This window comes from Chiloscyllium plagiosum, chromosome 22 (assembly GCF_004010195.1).
Source record: "Chiloscyllium plagiosum isolate BGI_BamShark_2017 chromosome 22, ASM401019v2, whole genome shotgun sequence".
Classification (NCBI taxonomy): domain Eukaryota; kingdom Metazoa; phylum Chordata; class Chondrichthyes; order Orectolobiformes; family Hemiscylliidae; genus Chiloscyllium; species Chiloscyllium plagiosum.
The window spans coordinates 23,778,235-23,792,411 of NC_057731.1; the positions used below are offsets into that span (position 1 = coordinate 23,778,235).

At 39.2% G+C, this 14,177-nt stretch overlaps 1 protein-coding gene across 1 annotated transcript in view; it reads right to left on the bottom strand.

Annotated features, from left to right (window-relative positions):
- Window positions 1–309: 309 nt before the first annotated feature.
- The window catches only part of mgmt (O-6-methylguanine-DNA methyltransferase), a 404,556-nt gene continuing 390,688 nt past the window's right edge, over window positions 310–14,177 (bottom strand). Inside the window, exon 7 of the mRNA XM_043712603.1 lies at window positions 310–1,399. Coding sequence (XP_043568538.1) covers window positions 1,229–1,399 — 171 coding nt within the window. The 3' untranslated portion in view covers window positions 310–1,228. The remainder of the gene's footprint in view (window positions 1,400–14,177) is intronic.

Here is a 14,177-nt window from a genome sequence, read left to right on the forward strand (position 1 = left end):
GAACAAATGGGAGCATGAAAGGGCAGGACAATGTATCTTCCCCCGGGCAGGATAACTGTCGTTGCTCAAACAACGTCTTCAGTGGGAAAAGAAAGTACCAGTGAGAGTTCCCTCTCCGCAACCTAATCATCTAGCCAATAAAATAATTTCCATGGGAAAATAACCTATAGGACAACTGTAAACTAAACACACAAAATTATTTACTTTATTCTATGAATGAAAGAACACTGGAAACAAAAGCCTTACTAACCAAATAGTACCATAGCTCCGAGATTTAGCCTGACCTCATAACAAGTGAAGATATTCCAAAAACATAATTGAAATACATTATTTTTATTTTTTGCTGATCAAATACATACAATTTTGTTTTTCTTAAGCTTAAAGAACTTGTTTCTGCACCAAAGGTCTACACAACCAGATTACACGAGGTTACCAAGAAATCAACTGAAGAGAAACATTCACATTTTTAACAGTCTTAATACAGTAGCTGCTAAAAAAAAAACACTACCAAGCAAAAAAATACAAAGCTAAAGTTGTACCTTTTCCATGAGACCTGAAAAATACATATCAAATGAAAACAAAAATGGATTGGTAAAGACGTGACAATTTTTTTTTAAACAAATTGAGAGCATGCAAAAGATTTGTTTCCCTTTCAATATTTTGTGACCAGTTTGCAAAAGGTGTTTATGGAAAAGATTTATTTTGGTGGGAACAGGACAATCAGAGAGGACAGGACAATCATTGTGTGAAGGTACAGTATTCCATACAGGGCAAATACGAAGCTGTGCAGCAATAAAGAAATGTGAGCTGATGCTTCAGGATTTCATTTTGCTCCCAGTAACACACGGACTCCAGACTGTCAGCTGTCCCCTCTGTGAGCCAGATGCTTCCTTAGAGGGGCAGTTGCACCTAACATTTGCCATGCCCCTCCCACTCCCTTATCCTTGCTTTAATGGGCATTAAAAATAGAACAAAAAAGCCTGTAGATGGGAACAACATACACAACATGCACAGATCTCTGTACTCATTCTTCTGTAAAATGTAAAAACAAGAAAGGCCAGAGTCCCTCAGGATGAATCCAGGCTTTTTAATATAGTAGTGGTGACACCACGCATCTGACTCTCAAGTTTCTTTTATCTTTTTAAGTCACTCAAATATTTACAAATTCCCTAAATAATAGTGGATGTGTTAAGAGCTTGTTTTATTCTGAATATTGTTGGCGTACATTCTAGCTGTGTGGCAGCATTGGACAAGGTCCCTGAGATGTTTTTCGGCTCTCTTTCAGAAGCTTCTCATGTGTCAGTAGCCATTGTTTGAGGTGATTTCCTCTTCCTCCCATATAATTACCAATCTGTCCATTGCTGCAGATCACTCTGTGACAGGGTACAATAATTGGCATCTGCGATTAACGTTGGAAAAAAATTATTATACATCTGTTAAATCTTACTTATTAAAAAAAAATCACCTCAGAGCTATAATAACCACTTCACAGAATTTTGCACAGCTGAAACAGAAATAAAGTCCATATGGGGAATAAGGGATATTAGGCTCTGAATTATAAAGCTGTAGTGTAGTCATATGACATCATAAGCTGTGACAGGAAGAGCAGAATAGAACAGCCACAAATTAGTGTTGAGTTTACTCCCTTATGTAAGTTTATTTTAAATTTCATGCTTTGTTCATGAGAATTTTGGTTTTATTACTGTTCGAGATGTGATTTTACTGGTAGCATCTGACTATGCAGAGTGACTACTTGAAGAATGATTACTCATCATAGTAAGTATATTAATCTACAGTTGACTGCCAATATTTGCCATAATGTGCAAATACGACATTTAGCTGTTCACCAGATGACCAACAATTGCAATCCGTAAATGTTAGAAAAATCATTTAATTATATCAGTAACAAATTGGTTACCACGTTTATTCATTCATCTGACACTTAACTCTGCAATTAATTGCATTAAACTTTAATAGAATCTGATCATTGACTTCTGATGAAAGGTTTGTAAAATACACCCATGTTCATGTAAAGGAAACTTAGAATCAAGTATTATCTGAACAGTGTAACATAGAAAGGTATACATTCAAGCTTCCCCCCCCCCCCCCCCCAGTTTAACTGTATCACAATAATGCTTCAAATTACAATTCTAAAAAATCTGATAGATGTGATAATAATTACTAAATCTGGACTGAAGTTAAACTTTAATTTCTAACATGTACATTCTGGAAAACATTGGAATGCAACTTTGTTCAGCTATTACATTCCACATTTTGTTCATCATTTGGCAGATTTGACAGGATGCAGACAACACCTAGATTTTTAAAATATTTAATTCTTTGATAAATAGACAATTTAAGTGACTTAATAGGACTTATTTACAGAAATGTCTTATGTTAAGACAATATTTATATTCATTGAATCCATCGAATGCTGTTTGTTAATTTCAGTATTTAAGCGCAAATCATACCATATGCACTGGCTAGAACGGTTTTGGAGATATTGTGACGAATTGCACAACGTGATTAATGTTTCAGTGATGTCAAAAAATAATTCGAAGCACCAATCGTGCTGATCACAACATTATTTAAAGATATTGGAGGCATAAACACAAATATCATGTGAAATTATTAGTCATTTTGATTGTAAAGATAAATTAGCAATTACACAAGTACTGCAAATAAATATTTTAGCAAATAGATAAATATAAAACAGCAAATGGATGGCATGGTTTTACTCTTTCAGTGTGTTTTATTTCACACCTAACATAGAATAGGTGTGCCTAACATAGAATACTCTCAAAGCATCTTCTCTGTCTTCAATCACCCTCCCCCACCATCAGCAGCTCCTTGGTGTACTGCCATTTTATGTTCTATATAGAGCTGCAGCATATATCTCCGATATTCTACAAATTGAATTTAGTCTGAAGGCGTGAGACTGAATGAGTTGCGATTTTGGTACCTGAATTGCAGGTGTGATATTAGTATCTGAAATATGACCAACATGCGAACATTTCAGCTTTCACAAAAAGACATTTATCATAACATATCCAAAGATATTGAGTATTTTGCATGGCAAACAAATTTCTGCATTCGGATTAGCGTCAGAAAATTAACTCATTGTATTTGGGCCAGTTTTAAGAGCTGACTGACAGGAAAATCATTATTCTTTGCCTCTGCCATTTTATCTATTTGATCTCCTTATTTACTTGGATCACATCGCAGAGAGTGGCTGAAGTGCAAGTTAAAAGGGTTAAACAAAATGACAGATGTTCACTCACACCTAGTGCATTTGCAGTCTGTGCAGTACTTTTTAAATTCAGGTTTTTCGGCCAGCTTTGAAAAGGTGATGAAGGTAAAGCAGAAGCAAACCTGTTATGCTGGACTGTTAATTAATCATAGGAGCATTGAAATAGATGTGGAAACAGTGGTCATGTTTTAGATATGCCAAATTCAGATATGTAGCACACATGCTCATTGTGATTCAGATTCCAAACTGATTTCAAGCTCTCTTAAGGTTTGAGGTTGCTCAGGTACAACCAATCAGCATCCTACCTTCCCACAGCAGCAATACTTCAAAAGCACTTCATTGGCTACAAAGCACTTTGAGATGTCATGAAAGATTTTATACAAATGTTAGTCTGTTTGATGAGTTGTGGACATTTTGGCAAAGTTTAGGATGTTATTTTTCCAGACGGATGAATTTATCACAAATAGAATGTGAAGTCAACAACTGATAATATCCAATTAAGGTATGTTAGCTACTCTGACATTTTGTTTCATTCATCTTTTGGTGACAGCGACAAACTTTGCAGAATTTTTCTTCTAATGATGAAATGAATTGGGTTGGATTTGTGATAGTTGGCTTATTTGGTTTTTGAAAGGAATGGATTTGGTGGGCTAAATCCTTTTTCATCTTACTCTGCATCGTTATGATCTTATCACTCTTGCTTTTAGAATACCTATAACGTGATAAAACTAAAACAGGAGAGAGATTACATTTTCAAATGTGATTGAGGACAGATAACTGGAGTTCTGAGGAAGGGTCATTGGACCCGAATCATTAACTCTAATTCCTCTTCACAGATGCTGCCAGACCTGCTGAGCTTTTCCAGTAATTCCTGTTTTTATTACATAGAACTGGAAATTGATTGTACTGGAATGCAGAATATGGAAAAAAAAACCCTAGTCCCCAAATATGTTCATTGTGATCTCTGAATTCACAATAATCTTTTTTATGATGAAAGAACTACAACCTTGTGATGAAAATCTGAGCATTCACATTCCATTATTTAGCCCTTAAAAACAAGTGGAACACATTTAACACATGGAAGCCATTGCTTGCAGTGAGGAAAAGAAAATTATTGCCTCAGTATATTCAAAACACTGATTTACATTTCCAATGCAAGAATAAAACACAGCGGTTTGGTACCTTCTATGGATGTCATCACTTTATAAGCTGTGTAACAAAAATACATTGAAGTAACATTTTCAAACCTCTGAAAATGATACCTGGCCAATTCAGTACATCCATGACATAAAATTTTCAAAATGTCTTTTTTCCCATACCGAAAACAGTGACAGGAAATGCAACAAATTTATGGTATTTCCACACTGTATCCACAACAGAAATATTGCCCAAGCAGCAGCCAATCACATTAAACAATTCTCATAGATGGCCAACTCAGAAATTAGAAGTGCTAAGATAAGCCTGTTGGCATGGATTGGAATTTACTGGGAATGTGCTTTCCTGTTCAATATGGGAATGCAGTGAAGTCTTCTAAAGGGGCGGTTCTCAAGCGTCAATTTTTTAAAAACCCGTGGGGCAAAAATATCCAGCTTCTGTTCAAATGTGTAATATCTTAGTGAAAAAGCTGGTTTAGAAGAGGTTTAAAAGATTTAGTGCCAGACGTTCAAAATTATGATGGCATTTGATAGACTAAGCAGAGAGAAACGGTTTCTCCGATGGAAGGGTTAGTAAAACAGAAACTCACCAAAGCTCCTTCAACATTCAACTTCAACATTTAAGAGGCATTTGGATAAATACATGAACAGGAAAGGTTTGGAGGGATATGGGCCAGGAACAGGCAGGTAGGACTAGTTTAGTTTGGGATTATGTTTGGCATTGACTGGTTGGACCGAAGGGTCCTTTTCTATGCTGTATGACTCAATGACTATGACTAAGATTACTGACTAAACATTATACAGGGAATATAGATATAGGCATGTATAAGGGGTGAAGGCCCAAATTGAAACTTAACAAAAAAAATTATTTACAAAAACGTTCAAAATCTGATAAGTAATCGTAATTGAGCCATGTAACAAACATAAAGTGATTTTTGGGCCAGATCTGTTGTTCAGCAGTAGATATTGATTAGATAAAAACTAAAAGAAACAAAAACAAAACTTGCTGGAAAAGCTCAGCAGTGAGTTCTAAGGAAGGGTCACTTGACCTGAAATGTTAATTCTGATTCCTCTCCACAGATGCTGCCAGACCTGCTGAGCTTTTTTGTTATTAATTAGATCCCTTTTAAAAACCCAGATGCACCTGACTGAACAAGGTGCCAGTATTTATTGGGATTTCAAGAGCAATATGTGAACTGCATAGTCCACACCACATTAACTCATTATGAGAGAGAGGGGCTGGGGGATGAAAGTGCAGCCTGTGGCAATGAATGATAGACTGCGGTTGGTTTCAGAGGAGTGATGACGTCGAATAATAACAAGAACATTAGCATTCAGCATTAATGTCCTTTAGGGAAGTAAATCTGCCTCCCTTACCTTGTCCCGCTGACTCAAGAGCCACCGTCATGTAGTTGATTCTTAACTACCCACTGAAATTCCCAAACAACCCATTCTGTTGTATCAAACCATTGCGAGGTCTAACAGGAACAAAATAAGGTGGACCATCCAAGAGCATTGATCTCGGCACTGATAATGGTTGCCCGCAAAGTGCTCCATACTAAGATCTGGAAAATTGTGCTAATATTAGGGTAGCTGTCCCACAGCAGTTAAGCAATAGCCTGACACAGTCATAGTCATTGAATCATGACTTACAGTGTACAGATACCATCATTATCAGCCCTGGTATGATCTGCACCACTGACAGAACAGACTCACTAGAACTGGCAACACTATAACATACAGTCCAGAGGATGTTGCACTCGAAGTCCTTAACATTGATTCTGAGTCCCATGTTGTCTCATGGCATCAGAACAAACATAGGCAAGCAAACCTCCCTCTGATTGTCTCCTACTGCCTCAAACCCCTCCTTCAGTTAATGCATCGTGAATCCTTCACATTGAATACCAATTGGAAGAAATACTGAGATTGGCAAGGGCACAGGATGTACACTGGGTGGAGAATTTAAATGTTCACTGCCAAGAGTGACTACATAGCATGACTGCTGACAGAGTTGACTGTGTCCTGAAGGTTATGGCTATGAGATGGGGTCTCAGCTGGTCAAGAGGGAAAAGCCAACCTGCCCCCCTTCCTCTGCAATCTGCTTGTCACAGAGGTATCTGTCCATGAGAAACTGATATGACTGACCACCGCTCAAATCTCATGGAGCCAAAGTCCTGCCTTCACATTGAGGATACCCTCCATCATGTTGTGTGGGACGGCCACCATGCAAAATGGGACAGAGTTTGAATAGATCTAGCGACTGAGCATCCATGATAATCTGTGGGCCAACAGCCAAGGCAGAATTAACTTAAAATTTAAATACAATCTGTAATCTTATAGCCCAGCATATCCTCATTCTGCCATTACCATCAAATCAGGGGGATTAACTCTGGTTAATGAAGGGTGCAGGAGGGCATTCCAGGGTTAGTACTAAGTATATCCAACAATATGTTGCCAACCTGGTGAAACTACAACACAGGGCTACTTGCATGCCAAGCTGTGAAAATAGCAGGCAAAAGGCAGGGCTAAGTGACTTTTCTCATTCATTCGTGGGATGTAAGCACCACTGGCTGGCCAGTATTTATTGCCTGTTCCCGGGTACCCTTGAGAAGACGGTGGTGAGATGTCTTCTTGAACCATTGCAGCTCATCTGCCGCATGTAGATCCACAACAATGTTCGGGAGGGAATTCCAGAATTTTGACCCAGCAACAGCAAAGGACAGTGATGTATTTCCAAGTCAGGATGGTGAGGGCTTGGAGGAGAACTAACATTGTGGTGTATCTTGTCCATTTTGTTTAATGATGTGTGGGTGCAACAGAGGTACTGAGTGGTCTGTCAATAAAGTAAACAGCTTGAGGCCTTGGATTTAAAAAAAAAGTTGGAACAGAAGCAGCCTGGATGGGTAGGGTCAAGCTCCCACGAGAACCAGGATTTTTAGTTTAGCTTTCAGTAGATGTTGGGGTTTGAAGACTGCAATATATGACTCCATGCTATAAATAACACTCCAGTCCTCCCTTTCTTTCTCTCCCTGTTTTTTATTGATGCCCTTTCCACTGGAGATTTGCATATGAAACAATCTATTTTACTGAATTTGCCTTTATGTTACTACAGAGGAACTTTGATTATCCGAATATCGGATTATCCGAAGGGGATCACAAGGCCCCGATAGAAACATTACGTCAAAGAGCTGTTCCAACCCGGATCGCGTATTTTGTTTTCAGGTACAATGATTAAAAACAAAGTCAGCTCACTGAAATACTGCTGAGAGCAGCTCTGGACAGTCCAGGCACCGTCTCTAAATGACTGATCTCATGCCCTCTCTCTCTGCCCACACTTTTCCTGGAGTTCTACACAGGGGCGAACCCTAACCCCACCCCCCGCCCCTTCCTCAGATAATCTCTCCAACATTGTCCTGTATAGGGCAGAGGTGGAACCTGCCAAAACGTTGTGTGCTTGTGTGTGCGCTATTTGGAGACTTAACCCCCAGTTTTACTGTTGGTGTATGGTGCGGCTGCCCTGGGGGGTCGAGGGAGGGGGCTGTGAGATTGGGGGTGGATGGGGGTGCGGTGTTGGAAGGGGTTGGGGGTGGGGTGAGAGCGGACAGGGTTGGGGGTGGACAGGGGGACGGGATGGGAGCCTACGGGGTTGGGGGGGTGGGCGGGAGCTCGCATGCAGTCTGCTGCTGCCTAGTCTCCTGAATGGGAAGCAGACTTCACAAAAAACTCTGAGTCCCAGAGGAAATCAATTAACCGAATAATCAATTATCCCAATGAAATAATGCCCTTCCACTCGTTTGGATAAGCGAGGTTCCTCTGTATATTGGATCAGTTGTTGTTCAGTAGTTAAATAATCTATAATTCTGTTAGGTTTTCAATAGAATTAAGTTATTCCAACTTTTTTTTATTTGCATTTGAACCATAATGTATGAATAAAGTGTGTTTTACTTCAAGCCTGATAGTTTGACCAATCAAATTGGATCTGGAATGCAATGCCTGGCACATGCCTTTAAAATAAGGAAAGTTAGGGTCTAGGCTACCTCCTTGACATATTTTGAGGGGGTTTAGTTTGGTCTTTCACACCATGTATCTGTTGCCTTTCTCTTTATAGATGGAAGTGGTTGTGGGTTTGGAAGGTGCTGTCTCAGGATATTAGATCATAAAACGTAGGAGCAGAAATTAGGCCATTTAGCTCATTGAGTCTGCTCCACCATTCAGTCATGACTGATAAGTTTCTCAATCCCATTCTCCTGCTTTCTCCCCGTAACCTTTGATCCCGTTTACAAACAAGAACCCAGCTATCTCAGTCTTAAATATACTCAATGACCTGGCCTCCATAGCCTTCTGTGGTAATGAATTCCATAGATTCACCACTTTCTGGCTGAAGAAATTGCTCCTTACTCCATTCTAAAATGTCTTCCTTTTACTCTAAGGCTATGTTCTCAGGTTCTAGTCCCTCCGACCAATGGAAACATCTTCCAACATCCACTCTGTCCAGGCTATTCAGTATTCTGTAAGTTTCAATCAGATCCCTCCTCATCATTCGAGTATAGACCCAGAGTCCTCAAATGTTCCTCATGTGTTAAGTCTTTCATTCATGGGATCATTCTCATGAATCCCCTCTGGATATACTCTCGGGCCAGTTTATCCTTCCTGAAATATGAGGCCCAAAACTGCTTGCAATACTCCAAATGTGGCCTGACTAGAGCCTTATAGAGCCTCAGGTGTACATCCCTGCTTTTAGCTTTGGTGAATTTCTGCAGTGTATCTTGAAGATGGTACACACTGCTGCTATTGAACATTGGAAGTAAAGGGAATGGCATAGATGTGGTGCCAATCAAGCAGCTGCTTTGTCCTGGATGGGGTCAATCTTCTTGAGTGTTATTGGAACTGCACCCACCCAGGAAAGTGGGGAGTATTCCATCACACTCCTGTCATGTGTCTTAATGATGGACAAGTTTTGAGAGTCAGAAGGTGAGTTACTTGCTGCAGTATTCCTAGCCTCTGATCTGCTTTTGCTTATGTGGTGAGTCCAGTTAAGTGTCTAGTCAATAGTAACTGCCAGGATGTTGATAGTGGGGGATTTAGTGGTGGTAGCACCATTGAATATGGACTGATAAGTTGCAAGTAATATTTGCACCACATGAGGCCCGGACAATGATGCTCTTTAACAAGATAGAATATGACTAGCTTTTTTTGATAATCAAGCATTAATTTTAACAACATTTCTTTACTTTTATAATCCAGTCTCTTTACAAGAAATGCCAAGATTCCATTTGCCTTTCTTATTACATACCTTACATACCCACTTTCTGCGATTCATACACAAGGACACCCAGATCCCACTGCACTGATGCACTTTTAATCTGATTGTCATTTAAATAATAATTTGCCCTTTTATTTTTCTGGGTCAAACTCCCTCAACAAAAATCTTTCAGCAACAGTCCCTTAACAACTATTCTGTATTTTAACTTACAGGCAAGAAAACATTTAGGGGATGAAATGCCATAGTCACTGAAAAACAATTAAACTATATCCATTCGTTGCAATGTTACATCACTTAGAAATTATACCGTAGCTCTTAGGCAATTGTACATTGTAGCTTCAAGATAAACTAGTATTACTTGGAAATGTTAGAACTGGTCTGAACGCATCTTGTATACCTGAAAATGGAACTCGAATTTGGGCCAATACTCACAGGTCTAGGCTTTACTGCTTTTTAAAACAGGATGTTCCCTCTGAAGGTTCTGGCAGTTAGGTCGGAAGTGAATCTGATCTGTGAAGCATTCAGTAATGTCACAACTTGGAAGACAACATCTTCCATGGTTCTCAGATCTTCACTGGAAATTTTAGTGGATAAGCTATTATAGGGGGAGAGAGTCTGGAGTCCCTCGAAACACACCAAGAGGTAGTGAGAACAGATCATCACAGAAGTCAATGCCAGGACTGAAACTTCAAGTACTTGGGCTCTGTGTTGCAATAATACCATGTGAGTGGTGAAGATCAGTGAGTGCCTCTTCAAATGATAGATACCGTCACTGCTGTTCTATACTCAGACAGTGCCTCATCATCTAACTACCAGCAAACTCTCTCTGCAACATCGCATATCCAATATTCATATGTTCTACTGCACTGACACACACACCACTACTGGAATTCTTATCCTCCCCACATCTCACAGCTTACAGCATTACTAGCTAATTAACCATGATAGCCACTTGTAAAATTATTGGCTGACACTTACTGAGACATTTCCCTCTCTCTAGTCGATAAGGAGGGACCTGTTGAAGGAGCAGGATCATATTTCATGTCTCAACTTGTCCTCATTCTGCATTCTCTTCTGACTTACAAGGTTTAGATGATGAGTGTATGTGCCACTCTCCTTCCCATTTCTTTTCAGCACAACCTCACCCTTGTACCTTCCTCCTTTTTGATACCCAGTAAGGTCAGACTGATCAGGCAGTGGAGGAACAGCAAGAAGATAATGAAGATGAAGACACACCTACTTGACAGGATTACATAGAGGTGGGATCTGCAAATACTAAGTCTCTGGGCAGCAGAGGCCTCTAACCAAGGAAAGTGAGGATGCTAGCGTCCCATGTCGTCATGAAAGTTTAATTTGCTGCTCCACAAGCCCAGACTGTTGCCATCATGGCTGTGGGTTACAGCATGCATTATGGTGTAACCTAGTTTACTAGGATTGCTGTAGCAAAGTGGCAATGAACTCAAAACAGCCTAACCTTGCTCAAGAAGGCATCATTTGTCTCCAAATCTTTGCAGTGCCTAGCAGCCAACTGTCTGGACTGTTGTGACCCATTTTAAGATGGCAGAGTCCATGGCCAGGTTTCCTAGGTCAAGAAATATTCAAGGAGAAAGTGAGGACTGCAGATGCTGGAGATCAGAGCTGAAAATGTGTTGCTGGAAAAGTCAATCTCCAAGACCATCTGTCATCTCCTCCACTAAAAATCTGAAGCAAAGGCTCCTCATGATAAAAGGTTTTGCAGTACACAGAATACCACCACATCTTGAAGTTCACTCTTCCAGCTACTGTAGCCCTCATCCAAGAAGGTTTAGGCAGCTGACCTGTTGTGTTCACAAGTGAGTGGGTCTGTTCTGCCACATGCCGTGTGACAGTATGGCTTTCACTGTATCCTGTTTACATGTATGGGGCACCCTGGAGTCATCAGCCATGTCATTCGTAGACAGGCCTTGTTGCCTCCTGGCTATGCCTTGCTTTGCTGTCATACCTAAAATTCAACCTGTTGAAGTGGACGACAACAGAATAATGCTATTGGGACTGCTGCAAGGTGTATTAAAAATTCACTGCCATGGTGTCATAGCCATTGGTAATCCATCATTGCTCTGCTCTCAGGGTACGGTTATGACTACAGTATGTAGCCAATTTCAGAAAGGATGCCCTCACTGAATCTCTGCCTCCTGCTGTGAGCCTTCCTTCCTCTCTCAGTAGCCTCTGCTCTGTATAGCTTCTGTTCACTCACCACGAGAACAACTTCTATTGCACCCATATCTGATTTGTGCAGCAGAATTGAAGTCAGAAAGAAGTCCTCAGCACTTTTCACACCACTTCCTGTAGGCCTTTGCAACTTTAAATAAATATAGAAAACTTCAAACGCTTGCAGAATCAAAAGGACAAACAGCAGAGATAAACCGGTAACTAAGTAATTTAAACAGTATTGGTCTATCCTGTTGCTGAATAAGTGTTCTGATGTACAAAGTTAAGAGACGGCATTAACTGGTTTGTTAAGCACCAACTTGGCACCATCGGCATTAAATCAATGTTGCATACTGATTGGCATCATCATCTGCCTACTCTATATATTTTGGATGTGTGTGTATGCCTGCAAATTGTACCAAAAGTTCACAGATGCAACAGTAGACATTTTGGATGTCTCAGGATATTTTTGCACTTCCCCCCAAAAAAGATGCAAATGATCCCAATTTTCTGCCATTGCATTATTCTGTACACCTTCTTCATATGAGATAAGGTTAAAAATCACAGAACACCAGATTATAGTCCAACAGTTGGGCTATTATCTGGTGTTGTGTGATTTTTAACTTTGTCCACCAGTCCAACACTGGCAAGAACAGTTATTTTGGAAATCAGGTTCTTCAATCTTTGCCTGTGTATTGACTGTGCATTCTAGTTGCATGGCATCTTTCAATTTTGTGTGTATGTATTCAGTGGAGTAACAGATTCCAATGTCTGAGAAGGGCCAACTTCTCAGTTGAACTAGCCATTCCAATAAAATACACCTTTTTATACAAGTACATATGGGATAAATACAGGTACATATACGCACAATAAAGTTTCATTGGACTTGTTGCAAAATGCACTTCAATCACGAATGTGGAAGATTATTCCTGAATGCACTGCTGTAACCTTTCCATTTCAAACATGTGCTATTCATATGGCCTACTTTAGTGAAAGCGTCTGTTAAACTGTGGGGACTTTCATCCTGTGGACTCACATCACTGGAAATTACGTTGGGAGTGACTCAATGAAGAATGTAGTCGCAGACAAACTTTAGATTGATTTCAAACACAAGTCCCAGAGGTGAAAGCACGGTATTGCAAATTCCTTGTCTCATACATATGCTTCATTGTAATTTTTAAGAGCATTTATTTTGTTTGTTGTAAGTGTAAGCTGACCTTGCTTCACTGGGGGGGTTGTGATAATGAGCCAGCTTGCTGACACTACAATTGTCATGTGTACGAACATTCCAAATTGGTTAGAGGAAAAAAATGCACCTCATGATAGAACACCTTTCATTTTTTCTTTATCTATCCCATTCTGTTCTTTTACTTCGTCCTTTCCTGAAAGCAATGAGGATGGTATGGTGTAACTTCAAATATGTCTGTGATTCTATTATCTCATCAAAATTGGCTTTTGTAATGTGCAAATCTAACAAATGAGAGTTGTTCGACCATTCACCTTGGGGAAGGGATGGATAGGCCATGGATAAAGCTAATCCTATTTTATCAGATTTCTAAATGTGAATGTCCTTCATGCTTAGGGTAACTGTAGTATCCCCATTGTAATTTTCCTCAGATAAATCTAAAAATCAAACTTATTCTTTTCATATGTAAGGTACAGTGCCTCACACTGAGACATTAGAGTAGCTGTAACTAAAACAATTAAAAATTGAATGTTCAAAACTTAAATAATAAATAATAAAATGTTAGAAGAGATTAGAATATTATTGACAAGAAAGCCATTGAGGCAATGCGATAAGAAATCCTACTTTTTGCACACTTCATTTGTAGGTCATAAAAGTACTTGATGAAGTAACTTCAGTTTTCAAACAAGGATAGCAAAGGTTAAAAGTATTTTGAAGTTAAGATGCTATATTACTGTACTTAGCTTGTCCAATGTTTCAGCAAATACACAATTGAATAAAAATACAATCAAACTAATTCCTTCTTCAACTAACTGCAAATACAAATAGACTTCTATTTTACCTAATTTTCATACACAGTTTTCAAAAAAATTATAACATTTGGGTACTGTTTTTGTATGAGCAAATTCTTGCTGTATGATATGTCTTCAATGAATTGTGGAAGTTCATTAAATATAATCACTGTAACCATAAAAGGTTACATTAAGCACTTCACTTAAATAAAATGTAAAAGGTCATGTATGTGAACATGAAATACACCAGAATGAACCTTAGACTAGACAAACATATCATTTGCTCTCATCACTGTCATTGGTAGAAAAATTGTTTTCTATTCAAAGTGATGACAGAATGCATGAG